We start from the raw sequence: 21,405 nt of genomic DNA on the forward strand, positions 1-21,405 counted from the left end.
ACTTCATTGTTAAAGCTTTGCCTGGAGACTTTGGAGGCTTGGTATTATTCATTTATTGTTCTGTACTGTTTTACCCTGTATGTTTTACTGTTTGTATTATGTAGGGCACTGGCAAAATCTTGTGGAGCCTTACAAATAAAGGATAATAATAATGATAATACTAAACAGCAGACTGGAAACAGCATTACGTACACATATCAAGAACTAAACAGAAGTCGGTGAGAGTGACAGGCATGAAGAACTGTAACAGTAAGAAATCAGTATAGTTTCCAGAAGCCCAGTAACAAGCTGAAGTCAGTGAAAACAGCAGGCAAGAATAACTGTAACAATCTGAAGTCAGTGAAAAGGGCAAATCAGTGTAAATGTAATAAACTGAAGTCAGTGTTGGCAGGCATTCCCTATAACCGTAAAGAGTAATTGTTGAACTGGCAGAGTGAAAACACAAGACCACTAGAATAATACAGAGTGTGAATAGCTGAGGAGCAAACACTGTAACTGGCAATCAGTGAATAGCACGAGAGCCTAATAAACCCACAGAGGGCCAGAGGGTGACAAGGAAGCCAAGTACACAGTCTAAACATGCTAGGATGCATTTGAACTACTGAGTCTACCACAGTTTCTGTCCCCAATCCTGACACTAGCATACTAATTTGCCTATTAATAACTCTGGTAATTGAAGATGACCTAGCTGTGAAGATACCCCGACGGTTAAAAATATTGTTGGTAGAGATGTACAGTTCTCCAAAGATCTACATTATGTAAAAAAAATATCTTTAAATACTAAATAGTCAATTTCTTAAAAGATGGCTTTTTCTATTTATAAACAGAATGCAAACATAGCGCCCCTCCAAAAGACATTTTGCAGACCCACCTAAAATGTCCAACTCCCACTAGTCTCAAATCTTTACAGTCAATGAACTCTCTAAATACAATAAAATTACTCCCCATTTCTTCCATTAGACGATAAGCTGGTCCTTATCTTATCCTTAATAATTATTTAGATAAATGCTTAATTATACTACACAGTTTTTATAACACACATTGGCTACTCACAGACTCCTTAACTTAACAATAACCACTTTCATGTTATCGCTCTGCCTTACAATGATCTAGCTCCCTGGTTTGACTGTCTGCCAGCGCTACCATTGCGGTCAACCTTTTTTGTTAATTCTGCCTACATTAACCTGTGAGTTGTTGCTTTTTGGGGTCCTGGTTCTTTCTTTATTCAGGATATCACTGCTCACATACAATCAGGATAGATAGGTAGTCAGATCATGCCCATACTTCTATCACACATCCTGTAAAAACCATCAACCAACCCAGACAATGGACATGGCACATATCTAATGGCATCACCTTGAGCACAAGAAGCTCTCAAGAACTCTGTAATGTTATTTTTACAACATATCATCCCAGAGGGCAGTTCTACCTAACCATTTGTACACACTAAAGCTAGCTATCAGAGGTGCAGCAACACAAATGCCATACCTCCCAAAAAGTGGAATGCTGAACAGAAAGATCTTAAATGACAGATTGCTGACCTTGAGACTTTGAATGACTCCACACCTACCCCAGCTATGCCCACTTTAATCAAAATATTAAGAAGCAAACTCCACTCTACATATACAACAAAAAATAGAAAAAGCTGTGATTAGATTCCAACACACTATCTATACTAAGAGTAAGAGAGCTATTAAAGTATGGACATCACAAGCTAAAAGTAGAATTCACAAAATAACTGCTAAATAGAGAAATAAACTATCTTATTGTTTTGTTCTGGCACCTTTGCCTATTACTACTCTAAACTATATCCTCTCACATAAGACCAAAACAAAAAGCTGAACACCCCTTAACAATCCTCATACTCGTTGCCATTAAGCATTTGTGCTCTCTCCATTAAGATATCAACCATTTCACCAAAAATACTACAAAGGCCTTGGTCAGAGGAAGAGACTATTAGATCATTATCATCTGTGAAGACATAAAAAATAACCAATTAGGTTTTGCTGAAAGAGACAAACTCCAGATAATTTCCAGCATATCCTAAACATAACTACCTACCCTCTGAGCAAAAATCTCTTATTGCATGAGGCATTTCACTGTCTCCATTGGTCTTTTATGGAACAAATATTGATGAAATGCAATTTTCTTTGTCATATTCTTCCAGCTATCTATCAGTCTTTTACACTTGTACTTAACAATATTATGAGGTTTTCCCTGAGACTCTGGAACATGTGCAGGCAGATATATTGCTTACTCTCACCTCCTTCGCCCTTACAGACTTTTTTTGAGATGCACATGCTATGCACTACATACATCTAGCTTACATCATGATTGGTTAATACATTCCAGACATTTGTGCCTTTGTGATGTGTTAGTTAATTCAGGCTTTTACTCATTTATTGACTTTTAGACTGCATACTCAGCCCCCCACTTTATCTTTCATCAAATTATAATGTTGCTTTAAATTTTGAAGGGACTTATGTCAAGGAATGTACATTTTGATTATCCCTTTGTAGACAGCAGGTCCCTCTCTTGGTCATGATATTTAAGCTATGCCTTACGCATTTTGATATTGATTCTGACTTTCCAGCTGCATAGTGTTTGGCATATAAGACAGACAGCCTGGTATACTGTATATACCTGCTATTTGCCACTTTCCAGGTGCTTCAGTCACATACAAAAAACACACAAGAAATTTCAATTCCCGACCATGGCCTTATCTGTGTGGAGTTTGTATGTTCTCCCTGTGTTTGCGTGGGTTTCCTCCGGGTGCTCCGGTTTCCTCCCACACTCTAAAAACATACTAGTAGGTTAATTGGCTACTATCAAAATTGACCCTAGTCTCTACCTGTCTTTCTGTCTCCCTCTCTGTCTGTGTGTGTGAGTGTGTGTCTATATTAGGGAATTTAGACTGTGAGCTCCAATGGGGCAGTGACTGATGTGAATGAGTTCTCTGTACAGCGCTGCGGAATCAGTGACGCTATATAAATAAATGGTGATGATGATTAGACGCTAATAAGTATAATAAGGTGCTGCACTTAAATGTTGACCAGCAGTAGTATATTAAGGTGCTTCTCTTAACCACTGCTCTCTAATAACTAGAGATGGTCATTGACCCCCGTGTTTTGGTTTTGGATTCGGTTTTGGATCTGGATTACCGTCGTGTTTTGGTTTTGCAAAACCGCCATTGCGTGTTTTGGTTTTGTTTTGCCATTTTTTTGGAAAATCCATGTTTTTGGGCCTAAATTAACCCAATTTAGTGCTCCAACTGTTTTAGAGACAAGTAATCTAATTGTTGAGGTAATAAATCATCCAAAAAAACAGTTTAATTCTTCGTTGGTAGGCCTATTCTACACACAAAACAGATTGTCTTCCTCTCCATCTATGCATATTGGCAATGCAGCCATCGTCTTTGAATGTATATTACACCCTACACTTATAGTTAAATATGTAAAGAAATGGAAAAAGCCAGTTTGGTTTCTGTCTCTCAAGGCCCCCCTCCACTTGTATAAAATACCAAAAAATTCAGCCATTATAGACTGTACAATATTAATTGACATGGAGAAAGCCAGTTTGGTTTCTGTCTCTCTAGCCCCCCTCCACTTGTATAAAATACCAAAAAATTCAGCCATTATAGACTGTACAATATTAATTGACATGGAGAAAGCCAGTTTGGTTTCTGTCTCTCTAGGCCCCCCTCTACTTGTATAAAATACCCAAAAATTCAGCCATTATAGACTGTACAATGTTATGAAAAATGGACAAAGCCAGTTTAGGGTCACTCTGTCTATGACACCCTACCCTTAAGGATAAATTGCCCTAACAGCAGCCTTTCAAGATGGTATGTGATATGGAAATGCCACAAGTCCCTTTCCTCTTTGGGGGTAGATTGCACCCTACACTTACATAGAAAGTTTTAAAAAGATGTTATCGGCATCATCTTCAGCTTAATCCTCACCCTCATCAGTGTGTACGTCATCATCACAGACTATCAATTCATCGCCGCTTGAATCCGCCATTAGAAAACAGTCAGTGCTTGGATGTCTTGGATGGTGAAGGCCTTCCTCGTGGAAGATGTAGTTCATTTTTATAAACATCATTTTCTCCACATTTTTGGGAAGTAACCTTCTACGGCGATCACTGACTAAGTTCCCTGCTGTGCTGAACACTCGTTCAGAGTACACACTGGAGGGTGGGCAGCTTAGGTATTGCAAAGCAAGTTTGTACATGGGTTTCCAAATGGCCTGCTTTTCTTCCCAGTAAGGAAAGGGACTGTCTGACATTTCCATATCAACTACCTCTTGAAAGTAATCCTCCACCATCCTTTGCATGTTTATACTCGTATTGGATGGAGTTATGGGCAAAGTGACACATTTTTTTGAAAAATCCTTCAAACCAGCCCAGATGTTAAATTGTTCTGGTCTGCCCCCTGTGTCTTCCCTGCTTCTTTTTTGGAAATTTAATTTTTTACGAGCAGCAGCTTGAGAAAGTGAAGGAGGACACGTCGTCAAGCCGAGGCCCAGTTCAGTGGCCAACTTGCTGAGCAATAGCTCCTTGCAAAAGTTCACATCTCGCTCATTTACAAGTAAAGACTCAATGTAGGTTTTAAACCTTGGATCAAGCACAGTGGCCAAAACGTACTGATCCGAGTTCAAGATCTTAATAACTCGAGGATCATTGTGAAGCGAATTAAGTACTTGATCGACAAGGCCAACATACTTTGCTGAATTGCTTGCTTTCAGCTACTCCTTCATTTTCTCAAGCTGCTTTTCCAATAGTCTAATTAAAGGAATGACTTGGCTCAAACTAGCAGAGTCTGCGCTCACCTCACACGTCACAACTTCATATGGTTTCAGCACCTTGCACAGCACTGAAAGGATTCCCCACTGTGCAAGAGTGAAATACACCCCTCCTCCTTTCCCAATGTCATGGCTTGTGCAATATGCTTGGATGGCTTTGCGCTGTTCCTCCATCCTCTGAAGCATGTACAGGGTGGAATTCCACCGAGTTACCACCTCTTGCTTAAGTTGGTGGCAGGGCAAGTTAAACTGCTCTTGGAGCTGCTGTAATCTCCTACATGCTGTGGCTGAATGCCTGAAATGGCCTGAAATTTTACGGGCCACCGAAAGCATCTCCTGCACCTCATGGTTATTTCGTAGGAAGCTCTGCACCACCAAGTTGATGGTGTGAGCAAAACAGGGAATATGTTGGAAATCACCCAGCTGTAATGCTCGCACTATATTGTTGGCGTTATCTGAAATGACATACCCTGGGGAGAGTCCGAGTGGTATAAGCCATGCATCAATCACATCTCTCAGTTTGCGTAACAAATTGTCAGCCGTATGCCTGTTCGTGAAGCCGGTGATACAAAGAGTGGCCTGCCTGTGACAAATGTTACGTAGTGGTGTACATGCTGCTGCTGTTCCTGCTGGTGAAGGTGAATGACCAACCCAGTTGGCTGTCACAGTCATATAGTCTTTGGTTTGGCCACTTCCACTTGTCCACATATCTGTGGTTAAGTGGACAGTGGGCAGAAAGGCATTTTTCAGCGCAATCTCTACATTTTTACACACTTTTTTGTATAGTTGTGGAATAGCTTTACGGAAGAAATGGTGTCGCAATGGAATTCTGTAACGCGGACACAAAACCTCAATTAACTGTGAAAAACCAGCTGCGTTTATTGTGGAGATTGGAAGCAGATCTAACACTAACATTGCAGCCATGGCGTCTGTGATTCACTTGGCGACTGGGTGACTGCTGTCATATTTGCTTCCCCTCGCAAATGATTGTTTCACAGTTAATTGCTGAAATGTAGGACTGCTCATTTTATTAACCTGCCTCTGGGATGACGATTCACCCACAGCAGCAGCAACAGCAGCAGCAGGACTAACGCTTTCTTCAGAGGAATCAATAATAGTGCCGGAGTCATCCAGCCTTAAGTGGGATGCCGGGCTAACTCTGAGCGCTACTGAGGATATTGATGAGGATGGTGTGGTGGGTGTATTTTGTAGCCGTCGGTATTTCGGTGAGCGGAGGGTCTTAGCTGATGAGGGAGTGCTTGTATTCTTTTGGGAAGAACTTTCAGCTTTTCCCAACACTTTGCCATGAACTCTCGTTAAATGGCGTAACATAGACGAGGTTCCAAGATGGTTAAGGTCCCTCCCTCGACTGACTGTGGCTTGACATACACTACAAATCGCTATACAATTGTTGTCTGGATTTAGGTATATAAATAATTCCACACATAAGAAGTGGATTTTTTTGTTTTATGCCCAGGCATGACATTGGCCTTTTTCTTGTCACGTACCAGAACTGCTGCCACTGGTGCAGGACTTACACAAACAACCTCATCCTCATCAACATCCTCATTAGCGCCCTCGTCGCCTACACAAATCTCCCCCTCATCCTCTTCTAATTCCAAAGTGGCATCCTCAATTTGGGTATCACCGGCTACACTCGGGCTATTAAGGCACACATCAGCAGAATGCTCACGATTAGACATCCCACTGTTGAATGGACTCTCCACAGGGATTGTTGTCATTTGTGAATCAGAGCAAATATTCTCCTGTAATGCCTCACTGTTATCTTGCAGCTCGGCTTTGACGCGTAACAGTAGTTGTGCACCAATTGTAGGCTGGGTAAATTTTTGGGATCTGCCACTAATAGCCAAAGGTGAAGGCCTCATTCTCTCTTTGCCACTGCGTGTGTAGAATGGCATGCTTGCAATTTTTTTTTTATCGTCACTTAACTTTTGCTCAGTTACACTTCTTTTTCGCTTCAATACAGTAAATTTTTTTGGGGTTTTTGTTTTTTGCACTAATTTGAAAACACTCTGTTGTTTGACATCGCCTTGGCCAGATGACGTACTGGGAACACTAACATCAGGACTGGTGACAGAACCTGGTTGCTCATTCAGATCATATGTGGACTGCTTTGAATCCATTCTGAGCGCAAACCACTGGGGAGTGCTAAAAATTATTTGGTAGATACTGCTGACAGATATGACTTTTGACAGCCAGAAATATTAATGCACAATTAGGGAGGACACCCCAAAAGCACTGAGGAGTGCTAAAAATTATTTAGTAGATACTGCTGACAGATATGACTTTTGACAGCCAGAAATATTAATGCACAATTAGGGAGGACACCCCAAAAGCACTGAGGAGTGCTAAAAATTATTTGGTAGATACTACTGACAGATATGACTTTTGACAGCCAGAAATATTAATGCACAATTAGGGAGGACACCCCAAAAGCACTGAGGAGTGCTAAAAATTATTTAGTAGATACTGCTGACAGATATGACTTTTGACAGCCAGAAATATTAATGCACAATTAGGGAGGACACCCCAAAAGCACTGAGGAGTGCTAAAAATTATTTAGTAGATACTGCTGACAGATATGACTTTTGACAGTCAGAAATATTTATGCACAATTAGCGCTGGGGAGTGCCAAATATTAAGAAAAAATAATAAACCTCTATCATCCTCTCTGCACTAGCGATTTTGGTTAGAGCAATTGCAAGAACAATATTGTATTCTCTGTCCCTGCTCTAATCAGCCTATGACTACACCCTGCTCTCTCTCTCTGTCAAATGGCGATGGATTGCTGTGGAGGCGTGTATTTATAAAGTTGAAGTATCGCGAGAACCGAGCCCCGAGATCCGACGACGTCACGATGACGTTCGGCCTCGATTTGGATTCGGAACGGGCGGGAGAGTACCGAGCTGCTCAGCTCGGTACTCGGATACCCAAAGTTCGGGTGGGTTCGGTTCTCGGAGAACCGGACCCGCCCATCTCTACTAATAACAGATACTGCATCTGTTTTTGATTAAAAAAAAACAAAAAAAAACAACTAACTAAATGAAACAGCACAGGTTAAAGTGATAATAGTATAGTACTTACTATTACAAATCCTCAATTAAAAAAATATATTCACATATAAAATAACATAAAAGTGCTAAGTGCTTTTATGTTATTTTTATGTTATTTAGTTAGTTAGTTGTTGCTTTTGTCACATATTATATTAAGCACTATATAGTAAGTCTTTTTTTTTGCCTTCCTTCCCTTTTAAGAATCATTGGCTTTGGGAGATCACATGGGATAACTCAAACTTACTAAAATCTTCTGAGATTTACAATACATGAGCAAATATATTATTGTCATTTAAGTCATGGAAGAAGTCTAGAACCCCACTCTGCAGAATACTGTGACAAGACCAGGCACCATAGGGGGAATATCGTGCCAACCTGGTCTGTCAGTCAGTGGGCCAGTTGGGCTACATTGACTCACCCAATTTATTAAATGCCACCCGGTGGCCAGATCCAGCATTGTTTTGTGACCATACAGGGAGAGGGAGGCTAACCACAGGAAGTATGGAACAGCTGGGGACCCTGAGTAGTGGAAGGAGATAAAAACAGGAGGGTCTGGACTGTATCTAACATCAGGAGGTGGGATTTGATTATTGACTGACCACTGTCCCAGCACGTTCCAAAACCAGACTTGATGGCATGGAAACAGCAGGTGGGCTACTGCTGAAGTCATATTTAACTGTCACCCCTGTTACCACCCAGAGTCCAGGCACCACCAATGAAAAGAGATCATGGCCGAGGAGTTTGGCCCAGGGAGTGGGCAAAGATTGGGGGTTTTTGAAGGGAGTTAAAAGGGGAAACCTGGAGGGACATGGGGGTTGCTGCTATGGGATTTCCTTGGAGAAGGACTTGGACTGATGTTGAGTAGTCGTACTCTATCAGTGCTCAGTCAGATTGCGTGCTGTATCTTTGGGACTGATTCGTCATCACTCCATTGGGAGATAGCAGTAGATTCTGGGAAATTGATAAGAGTACATCCGTAGGGAGACTGATACCCAGAGTCCCACCAAGTTGGTGAAGAGTTGACCAAGCGGCCGGGATCAGTAAGCACACAGACCAACCGACCGGATCAGAACTCCTGGCCCCCCTTGATTGTTCAATTGAGAAGATTGTTGCTGGGAGTTTGTGACTGTTGGGACTCTGAGCTGAGGTAACCTGCTGGGCACTTTGTTGGGGATTTTGCCGACGCTGGTGAAGTTACTGACACAGTTATATTTGGTGAGGGAATGCGTTTCTCCTTGGGGAGCACTGTTGCATTTACTTTGTGTATACACATTTGAAAAATAAAGAGGTTATTATCTCTTTCTTGCCTCCTTACTTGTGTGATCTGTGAACCTAGAGAACTACGGTGCCAATCCCGGTGTCCTCACAAATTCCATAAACTATAGTTTGCATATTAATAAACAGGGACAACAAAAATAATTTCAACCAATTAAGATAAAAAATAAAAAAAAGACAAACTAAATTGTCTTGGCACACAAGGATTTAGTACACAGGAATTAACATAGTAAAAATGATATTATCCATCCCCCACCAGTATTTCCTGCTGGTGCGTGGTGTGGGTTAGAGGCAGAGTATTTATTACAAAAAAAACTATATGTAGAATCTGGCTTTTTGCTGTTTTAGATATGTGGGTTGATGCCAAAGCAAGAACCACAAAGTATTTCATGGTGGTGTTGATAAACAAAATACACAAGTTTGCTTTAAGGTCACATTACCATTTCAAAAAATACTTCCCCCCCAGAAAAAAAACAAAACAAAACACTTTTTGGCAATACTGGGTAGATTTCTTTTGCTGTGTAAGGAGGTATAAGCAAAGTAATGGTATTTTCTGAAAATGCAGTCTTCTTAAAAAAACAATGTATAATTTATGTGGGTACTCCTCAAACAAATAACTGACATTGATGATGGAATGTTACCAGCCCATAAAGTGGCAAAATAGAAGAAAAGTTTTAGCAGCAAAAGTGATTAAACTACAAGTAAATGAATCTAAAAATTAATAGTAACACTTTCCCTTTTCTTAAATTCAAAGGATTAATATTTACCTTTAAATATAAATGTTAACATGTTCTACAATGAAGGCCTGATTCTGAGAGAAAAAGTACTTCCATTTGTGTAGCATATCTTTGCATTAATTCAGACTACTCATGCTCAGAAAGTGAATGTTTGCAACTGTGGCTATTCAAACCTGTACCTTCTTGGCAAATGTGACTCCTTACACCCAAAGAGACGTGACGAGGCAGGTAAACTGTGTTCTAACGTAGACAAACTACAGTAAGGGCACATTCGAGCAATTACATATGGATTCAGAATGGGATATAGCCGCAGATATGGCTAAAAAAGTGGTTTTATTTGTGAGTGGCCAGAGGCAAGTAGTGGATGATGATGATGACAGACACCCAAACTAGCAAACCTCTTGTAATTAGAGGTTTGGAAATAATCCGCAGACACGTATTGAAACTTTAGTAGTCTCTTGGCCATAGATTATAATTTGCCGAGCGTGTTGTAGCAAGGATTAATAAAAAAAATGTTTGTATGCATGTCAGGAAGTTGATCCTGCTGTATTAGCTAGGTTGATCATATGCTACTCATTCAGACCTGGACACATCTTTGATTACAGCGTATAGACACATTCACTTGTCAGGCGCCTCCCGTCAACACCACGTCTGGTGAAGAGTTTGTAGTTGAACGCATTCTAAGAAAGCAAACTCTTCGAGGCAAACCACAGTTCCTGGTCCATTGGAAGGGCTATGGTCCTAAAGAGAGATCCTGGGTCAACAAAAATGATCTTTATTCTTCCTTGTCTGCTGGCCCAGTTTCTGAAAAGAAGAACCTCGAGCCCGGAGAGAGGAGTGGGGGGTACTGTCAGGCAACGGGATGCTTCTTTTCCCCCGCATGTCGGTGGTCAGGTGCATCTGACCGCCAAATTCAGCAGTAACCTATCAGGGCCCACTGTGGAGTATTTCAGGCACCTCCTCCCTTCAGTCTGCGCCAGAGTACTGGTTTCACCAGCTCCAGCGTCCTGTATCCTGCTCCTATCGTTACTTGGTTCCTGACTTTTGGCTTTGTTCCCGACTATTCTCTGCCCTGCGATTTGGCCCTGTTTGATACCTGGATTCTGACCTTCAGCTTTCTCCTGACCTCTCTTGGATCATCCCTGTGTTCTGCACCATGGTTTGACAACCAATCCAGACCGTACGACTATTCATGCTCTCTTCCGCACTGATAACAAACTGGGAGAACAGCGACCTGTGCACCCCACGCAGCTAAACCCATACCTCCTTGCATGGGTCTCTGGTGAATACCGTGGATGCGTAGACTCCGCGCCTCTCAGATTAGTCGCACCAATTTCAGTCAGTGGCATTCTCTAGTCATTAATGTGCCATACCTTGCATGCAACCTTTTCAATCGCAAGTTACCCTTACGTTCCACTCCGAATAAGGCCCTAAATATCCATGTACTAATAGCGTACATAACACACATCTAATATGAGTACTGCAAAAATTTTGAATAAAAATCTTTACCTGCATGAAGTCCAAAAATGTAAAAGGCAGCAAGTCATCTAGGTGTCCAATATCTTTGGAAAAACGGTTTAGAATCCTTCCTGAAAGAAAAAAAAATATATACTTCAACAAGAGCTTAAATGCCAAAGGTGAAATTCAATGCTTCCTATTCAGCTCTTTTTTTCCTCAACAGGCAGTGTATTAGGTTTCAATTGAAGAGTTAACCAGAGAGGAAGCATTAGGGGCTCTTTGAGTTTACTCCTAGGGAGCAGGCAAGTAAAGGAATCATCCATAGTATAGAAATGAAAATGAACTCAAATGACATGTTCCTATTTTCCTCTTACTATGACTTTTCAATCAACTGACCCTCAGTACACAAGGACAAGCCAGACTAGGTCAAACAAACATGTATATCGCAAAGTATAGCAGTGTTGCAAATTTACTGCATGCGCTGAAGTTTGAGAACTAGAGACAGAACAAAACAAAGTCAATAAGAGCTCATCTTATGATGCATGAGCTTGTGCCAGTAATGCAAACCCATTTTTAAGAGTTTCTACAATACTTATATTTTGTTTGCAATGCTGATTCTCAAATCAAACAAAAACAGTTGGACCCCAGAAAAGTTTTCTTGTGGGCAAGGTTGAAAGTGCACGTGCAGCAAATAGGGAATGATTTTGATACTGGAGAGTAACTTCAAAAAAACATACCAGAACTTTTTTGGATCCACATACATTTGTGAGTCAGCATAGTCACATATGAAATTAACTAAATCAAAATAAAAGTAATCTCTAACAGACTACCTGGCTGTCTTGCTTACAGATAGGAATCTGCACCAACTTGCCCAATTATACAAAGCTAGCTGGCACTATGCAGGGTTAGTCCTCTAACCAATAGACTTACCCAAGTCTCTGGACAACATTGTCCGTACTAATAATAAAGTAGTAACAGTATTTTATGTAAAAACATTTAAAAATTATGTAAAATACAAAAATCTTCAAGTAATAACCTTTATCTGTATGTTGGAATGTTTTCTTAATAATATTATGAAAGCTGTGGCTGGATTAACCAATATTCTGTATTGTGTGATCTTTTAGGGTTGATGTGGATTGGCATGGTTCGCACTGCACAAATATACGAGTGTTAGATCACTGTAGTGTGAGTAAACAAAATGTAGATTCCATGTCACAAAAGTCCAGCTAACGTTGCAGAAGAGAGAAACAGTGATTGTACAACCCGCACACAAATATATAAAATTAAAATACGTGCAAACAGATATATGCAAAAAAAAATTCCTTTTCCGTAACACGCACATTTCCATGACACAATCGCAAGTAGACTTTTGCGTGTCATTGACTTGCATCTCCTTACACACGGAGACACAAAACGGGAGTGGGCAAACGTAGGCGAGTGCAGTAAGGGTGTGTTCACATAATTACAATTTGATGTGGATGCATATGCAGATACGCCTCTTATGAAGAGTATCTCTTACAGGTGATGGAGGACTGGTGTACCAATACGTAGTAACTATAAGCAGCACCTTCTAGCCACTTCTGATTGGCTGATTGTTACAAAGCAGAGGATTGCCTATAAAAAAGTAATAATGTCAAAACACTTTCCACTTCCACGTTGTGCCACAGAGTGCCTCCAGAATGGTTGCGAAGGCACTCCATGGCTAAGCAAGATCACAGATTTTTTTTCTCACATGCCATAGAGCAGGGGTCAGGGAACTTTTTTACCTTTTACCCTCAAAAATATATTTAGATATGCTGATGTTACCCCCTTGATTTGAAAGGAAGGAAATCATATATTATTATTGGAATTCCAAATTTTATTGAATCTATTCCAAATTTCTTTGAAAGCTTTAACTTCAAAACTTCAGGTTTTGGAGATGTTGCTTCATTTTTGATACAAGAGCATCAATATTGGGGCATTTTGATGTCAGAGCAATTTGGATACAGTCTTCAGCGTCCAATCGATTTCTCCGCTTTGTTTTTATGTTCGTTAAGAGTGGAAAATCCTTGTTCGCAAAGGTAGGTTGTTGCAAAAGGCAGCAACTTTTTGAATGCCTCCTCATGTGCAATTTTGAATGCCTTTGCAGCTGTTGACATCCAAAAATATGACAGATCTGCTTTGTTTTCAAATGCAATACATGCTTCATTATTGCATCGAAGCTCAAGAAGTGCCTCTGCCAACCCTTGAGGCTCTTCTGGTACAACAGCTATTTCACATTTAAAGGGGTCTACAATCCAACTGACAGCATGTGAATCAGCAGCATTACCCCCAGGAATTTCATTTTTACCCCATTTGGGGTAATTTACCCCTGTTCCCTGACCACTGCCATAGAGGTATGGAGGAAAATCAGTGATGTTGGGATACTATAATATCCAGAAATGTGTGCAAGCCGGACATCATGGTGATGTCTGGCGGAACATGCTTTTAACTGAATCGGTCCCTTAGAATTTCTAGCATCAAAAACATAAATAACTGAACAGAAATTACATCAAGGCAAGATCTAGAATAAGGCGCAAATAGGGAGGTGATGGAATAATGGGATTTCTGAGTATAAAACATAAACTGAACATCCATATATCACAGCATATAAAACATATTAAAATTGTTCATAGTCACAGTAAAAACACTAATAGTCCCAGTGTTCAATGTCTCAAAATCGTCTGGGTTAAAATCCAGATAGTCGCCCGGTATATTCTCATATATTTTTACAGGATCCACCATGTGATTCATACAGATACGGAAGACAAGAAGAACAAGGGTTCCCCAATGGTGTGGTATTCCAACATAAACATTTAATGGACAATGGATAAAATTCAATTACAGACAGGGCCCCTGACGAAGTCTTAGTGACGAAACGCGTAGGGATCCAATGAGAGTTAAGATTGGTTACCAGGACTAACAGACCCGGAAGTCGCACAGAGATCTGACCGCGATACAGCTCACTAGCAGAAACGAGCTGCGTATTAAAGATACCTCGATGTGCACTGTATCCCTTACTAAATGTAAGTGGATTTTATCCATTGTCCATTAAATGTTTATGTTGGAATACCACACCATTGGGGAACCCTTGTTTTTCTTGTCTCCCGTATCTGTATGAATCACATGGTGGATCCTGTGGAAATATATGAGAATATACCGGACGACTATCTGGATTTTAACCCAGACGATTTTGAGACATTGGACACTGGGACTATTAGCATTTTTACTGTGACTATGAATAATTTTAATATGTTTTATATGCTGTGATATATGCATGTTCAGTTTATGTTTTATACTCAGAAACCCCATTATTCCATCACCTCCCTATTTGCGCCTTATTCTGATCTTCTGTGAAACATTTATTATATTTTGGAAATCTAGTAGGTATTTCCAAGAGAATCGGGCTGCATTCCCTATCCCTTTCCCCTATCATATAGGAGCGCAGGAAGGACACTCCAATCCCTTTTGTTAAGATCTAGAATAAGAAAAGTGTGATGGAACAGCTTATAAACTGGTCAGATCCCACATATCACTATAAAGGAACTGCAGCGAGGTATAGCTGACAGTGGAGTAGTCACTCAGGTTACACTGTTGCTTACACACAAATGTTGTCAGAAGAAAACGCTTAGATTGTAAAGGTCAATCATCATTATTTATTTATATAGCGCCAATATATTCCGTAGTCATTTACAATTGGGGAAATACACAGTAAAATAAACAAACTGGGTAAAACAGACAGAGGTGAAAAGGCCCTGCTCGCAAGCTTACAATCTATGGGATTATAAGCTTGCGAGCAGCATCAATGTCTGAAGCATGGAAAAACAAAAGCTCAAATAAGCCAAAAACTTTTGGGGATTAATGAAACAAAATTTAAACTTTTGGGCCACAACTACAAAAGATACAAAACCTGGGCCGGTGGTAGTCATTTTGGCAGCTCATATCAACCCGACACACCACACACGACATCATTTGTTAGTGTCCATGTTTTGGAAGGTCACTTTTTACATTTGTAGCTAACTGAAGGTGCGGCAAATACTACTTGTCACTTACATGGTAAGCTGCTATTTTTACATTACCGCTGTTGTAGTCATTGTGATATTTTTGTCTGTGTCTAGTATCAGGTTTATAACAGCCAGGAAACCCTACCACACCCATCTGGGTCGGGTTGGGTTTGGGAGGACCAAGGAAGAAATTATTTGTGTCAATGTTGGGAGCTATGGATTAAACATGGGGTTGAATATACAGTATTACACATTATGAGTTACGTGACATCTGGTGGAATAATAGATTTAACTAAATATCAACAAATCTAAAAGCTAGTATGAAGAAATTGAAGCTGAAAAAAAGGGAGGTTAATGCAGCAAGAAAACAATCCAATATCATCCATACTAACACAAGCTTCAAAACAACTGGATTGCATTGAATCTGCCAAATTATGTTCCTTTACAAGTACAAATCTTAGGTTATAAAAAGAAGAAAAAAAAGGACCACCAAGATGTAATAAGTTTAATAAAAATCAAGTGCTGTATTGTAATATTTCTTCAGGGCAGTTGAATTGCTAATTGAATGCCACAAACTTGAGGAAGGAGCTTAACTCTTCAGAATGTAATTTACAGTTGTACCTATCAGAAATGTTCTGGGATTAAAAAGGATACCTGAGGGGAGAAGATTCATTTTAAAAGAAAGACAGATGTGATTAGGCCTTTAGAGCATTTAAACTATATTCAAATGAACATTAGCTTCTGAATGAAATTGCTTTTCAGATATTTTCATCTTCTGATAAGCAAAAGATCAAAAACAAGTGTTACTAATTCCAACTACCCAAGTGCAAAGACAAACACTGTGTGGTTGAATGAGCATTATGTAAACACCTCAAATCTGCTGCAGACCTTCAAATTCTCTTTTTGCCAGATCTTAGTAGGGTGCAGGTATACACATTGGGGCTGATATAAATGGGCACACATATGCATCTATGCAGATTTGCGTGATTCTGGCACTTACACCCATTTGCTCCTGGAGAGTTGGAAGGGGTGTTCTAACCTTGGCCGAATACAGAAAGGCTTTTTTAAGAAAATGTTAACAGATGCAGACCGGTGAACAGACGCATATATACGCCTGTCCAAGCCTTATTATTTGGATGTGGTCAAATGGCTTTGCAAATAGCGAATGATGATGATATTAGTTACCAACAATAGCGACCTGTTTGTGATTGGCTGTTTGCGCATGGTCTGTTAATTCTGATAGGTGTTTTTTTCACTGCACGTGCAGACATTATACTTTTTTTGTACGTGTTTAAGAAAAAAACTACTTTCCATTACAAGTACTTAAAAAAAAATAGCTTAAAAGGTGTTTTTGATGTTTTACTGATGCCTAATAGCAAATAAGTATTTTGGAAACAAATGTTCATAAACATGGTTGTAAGTGTATGTGAAGCATGTGTGGAGTAAACCAGGTGCATACACTACTGGTGCTGATCTGCACATATCTATCAGCTTTGCACACGCCTGCAATTGCGACTTTTTAGTGACCATAATTTGCGGCTCCGGTTTGGGACCAATTGTGCTTAAGTCTGCATCAGCCCAAAAATCGCTGCTTTATAAATAATGTAGAAATACAAACATCCTACATAAACGGGTGGATTTACACTGCATTAATAATTGCAGGCATAACTGTGAATATTATAAATATTCAATCTTTGTGAAAAAGAAAGCATATTTTTCAATGCATGAGTATAAGACTACTGATTCAAAAGGAGAGAAAAGTACATGCATTCAGCTAACTTCTAAGAGTAGAAATTATTTCAAATATCTAAAAAGTCAGGATTTCATAACTTGATGAACGATAAAATATCAGGACAATTCCCCAATAATTACTAAATATAAAAGGTATTTTTTTATAGTTATTATGACACATCTGTAAATAATTTGGCATACCCCAAACCAAAAAAAAAAAGTGACCTGTTTGTTATTGCTCTTTAAGTACTGGAAATCTGTAATTTCAACAACCAAAATGTTATTACCAAATGGCCATTTGGCAAGTAATTATGAATTGTAAAACATTAAATATTTTACATATTTCATTTTCATTCAAGAACTTTTCAGTTGAACATTTATAGCAATTAACATGTCGAACACTAAAGTCTAGTTCATTTTAATGTTGAGAAGTACAATGCACACAACATTCAACAGTGATCACTTCCACAACTTTAAAGTCACAACTGGATGGGAATCCACAAGTTCTTAATCTTCAGCAGAGTAGATGGATAGTACAAGCTTTCAGGACTCCAAACACACAATTTCCAATCATCACAGTAACATAAAGAACAGTTTATTACAACAAATAACAATTATAGTTTCACTGTAAATGCAGTATGAGTTTTTCTTCTAATTTATTATATATACTTCCTGGATATTTATATTATGTGCTGTCAATCTTCATGAACCCAGGTGTGGCAGACACATTTGGCATGGTATGTAATATTCTACTGTAAAGAACATACTTACAACAGAGATGAGTATCTTGTAGCATAAAAAAGCTTAATCAGTATACACACTTTTCTTAGATTTCTCTGCAAGTAATTAAATAATCATTGAATGGCAATTAATCACAGTTAAATACAAGACCTGTGAAAGACGTGCTAAGTACACATCTAAGACTATTTAATGCTCAAATACTGCACTATCTAAGTTAAACAATGATTCATTAAACCTCCCTTGCTACACAATGGTAAGGCTAAACCTGAAATGAATAACTCGAAAATCTTTTGTTCCTCAATAAAAGACATCAAACCACAGAGTGTATTATTCTTTCCATGCTCACCCTGTAAAATACTTTAATTGCATGAACTGAAATGTGTTCAGGTGTTCAACGTTCATTTTTACCCTCACAGGTGTTTTTTGTCATTTGCAGTCAATTTGTTAAAATCTTTTGATCAAAGTATGAAAATACTTCACATTGTACCACACCTGCGCTTTTTATATCTAGTAAAGCCGAGACTTACTTTGTACTGTAGTCCAGTGTATGTGTAGCTAATGTTTTTGTTGTTGTTGCTGCTGTTTCTTAATAACACTACACTTACATTATTCTTCCTCTTTTGAAGGAGAATTACCAGCAATTATAGGCGACTTCAAGATACTTCAACAAAAAAAGATACTTTGTAAGATTCAGAAAAGTGTATGTAAAACGGAACTCAAGTTAGTGATGTACTGGTCTGGTGGGTGGCAGTATCCTTATTTCTTTTCTCACCAGGCCAGTGGTATCTCACATAAATATTATTTATAAATGTTCCACATGTTCGCATACAACTCCTCCACACTATTTGCTCAGTTTTTACCTACCACAACTACATAGAGATGGCTCCGTACCTGCTGCAGTAGTACAGTGGATGAAGGTAAAAATTGAAAACTGAGCAAATACACCTTTCAAAATATGTTATGCCAAAAAAGCATTTCATTACCCAAATGTGACTTGAACTGAATGCACCAAATAAATACACACGTTCCTCCAACTAGTGTCATATGTATTAAAAATCTGCTCCACAGCAGAATACATCAATGAATCAGCAAAGCCCACCTAGATAACAGAGCAGTCACAATAACATCCAAGTGGCTACCTCTAACAGCTGACCAATAAAAATATAACTTAAATCCAGTATTGTCCAAAGAAATATGTTCCACTTTTTGCCATTAAGGGCTGAAGGCATAACCAAAGTGACTTTATCCCTAGTTTTGGATGTGGACTGTTGAGGATAGAGGGTACTGTATACCTTCAACCTTGGTTTAGGTCAAGGGAGCATGTACATGCATAAATGTAGAGGATTTTGTCATTGGTTTATCCTTGAAAATCAACCTCTGGCTACAGATGCTCTTCACCTATAGCAGCCCTTTTTCCCTTAGATTTGGATAGGCTCATGGGAACTCAATTGCCCCCAGGACTTCTGCAAACAGTTGTCGGTGTTTACCACTCAGGGTCAGTTACCCAATAAAAATATTAAAATAGAAAATCGGTAGATTAACAAAGGCGGGTAGTAGGGGAGGAATAACATTCTGGTACCGCTATTTCCAGTCCCTGGTCCCAGCCTTCAAGGCACGTTGGGAGGCAGATATTGGTCTGACTCTCACCCCCCAGCAGTGGGAAAAGATCTACATATCCTCACACCGCATGTATAGATGCATTAATCACACCAAAATGCATGTTAAGCTCCTCAATCGGCTCTCTCTCACCCCGGATCGCCTCCATAAGATATGGCCAAGTCAGTCTAAATTCTGCTGGCGTCAATGTGGTCAGATAGCAGATGTTTATCATGTCTTTTGGACATGCCTGGTGATTCAGGCGTTCTGGGGCGAGGTATCCACTTTGATTTCGGAGGTCCTGCGAGTTTCTGTCACTCTTGACCCGGGGGTAGCCCTCCTACATATGTATCAGCCTGTGATCCCTAGCTATAAGCGCTATTTATTAGGACACATACTAATAGCCGCTAGAGCAGCAATAGCTCAGAACTGGAAGTCCCCTGCTTCCCCCAGCATCACTAAGGTCGTGTCTAAAATCCAATATAGTTTTGAAATGGAGACAACGGATGTGCCCTGTACGTCATCCGCCTCCAATCCAATTTTCAAATGGTTTAGCTGGCACGAATATGTCACAGTGGGCTCCGGTAGAGCACGAGCAGCCTCAAATCTTTCACCCTCTCCCTCTCCAGCAGCCCTCATAGTGGAACCCCAGACTAATGAATAGGTTCTGCCTGTGTGTTATTTGAGCTACCTAGGTATTAATGTGTCCCCAATTTGGTGTACTACAAGAAAGACCAATGTGTATATCTTATTTCTGCTTTTCAAAGTAATGTGCATGTTATAAGATCGCTGTCTCAATTGAGTGACTCCCCCCCTCCCCCCCTGCGTGGGGGTTTCCCCCCCTTTATACCCTTTGTTTGTTCTTTCAACTGCTCTGGTCACCCTTTCTTTTTTCTGTACCCCATTTAATTTTGAAAAACTCAATAAAAATTTATTGAAGTATAAAATAGAAAATCGGCAGGCAAAAGCAAGGTCAATTAATATTACCTTTCAATATACTAATATTTTTGCTGTGCAGTAAGTAGATTTTATGTTTACATTCTATCAGTTATTTTTATGCAGTGCAGTGAGGTCACACTTGTCATAGTTCATAGAAGGTCATAGTTGACCTTCTACAATTATAGAACATAGTGATTGTTCTATTCTGGACAATATACACAAGGCAAAATAAATATTTCACAAAGCTGCTATAACCTCCACACTGGGTACCCATGCACACCTTAGTCCCTGCCACTTACCCCACACTATTAACATGTGGATAAAAAAAGGGTTAAGTATCTTAAGCTTCCATTCATCCTTACTTGCTAGGTGTTATATATAATTACTTAATTGACGTGTGAGTCACTCTAGGGGAATGTATTTGGAAGGAAATCACAAACACAAACTACCAGCAAAGTGATTTTCTTAAAAAGTCATGGGTTATCACAGTTAGACAAACAGTTGAACAGTGAACAATATTTGAATAACCTTATTCCCACCTTGCTTCTCTGGACAATGTAAATTGCTGATGTAACTTGTTGATTGCATTTTTCATTTCCTTTTATTTATTTGTCTCAACCTCTTGCCACTCATTCAAAAACAATATTACATTTCCTCAATGTTTCACAAACAGTCTTTCCTATTGTCCCTCTATGGCAATATCTTTAAAATGACTACATCTTTCAGTCCTCCACTCCTGCATCACACTCTTTTATCCATTTTGCCACACACACTACTCTACTCCCTCTAATTAACATGATCTTTTTTCCCCATCTACATACCTTAAAAGCAATGCACGCATCCTACCAGAACAAAATGAGACCTTGTGCAACTTACAATCATCTTCTCTACCTCTTCCTTCCACTTCCCCAAAATCTCCTTATCTACATTTTAATGTGATATAGCACAGTCATCATCAATTTATTGTCACGATCGGACTTGGAGATGCCGCTGACTGGTATTGACTCTACTAGGCAGGAAGGCGTGGAGT

The 21,405-nt window shown here is 39.5% G+C and overlaps 1 protein-coding gene across 2 annotated transcripts in view; it reads right to left on the reverse strand.

Annotated features, from left to right (window-relative positions):
- ABCC4 (ATP binding cassette subfamily C member 4 (PEL blood group)) overlaps positions 1 to 21,405 on the reverse strand; it is a 256,495-nt gene that overhangs the window by 86,720 nt on the left and 148,370 nt on the right. For both annotated transcript variants that reach the window (XM_075199901.1, XM_075199902.1), the window contains exon 20: positions 11,398 to 11,477. In XM_075199901.1, coding sequence (XP_075056002.1) covers positions 11,398 to 11,477 — 80 coding nt within the window. The remainder of the gene's footprint in view (positions 1 to 11,397; positions 11,478 to 21,405) is intronic.

The sequence above is a fragment of the Mixophyes fleayi genome, chromosome 2 (genome assembly GCF_038048845.1).
Source record: "Mixophyes fleayi isolate aMixFle1 chromosome 2, aMixFle1.hap1, whole genome shotgun sequence".
Lineage (NCBI taxonomy): Eukaryota > Metazoa > Chordata > Amphibia > Anura > Limnodynastidae > Mixophyes > Mixophyes fleayi.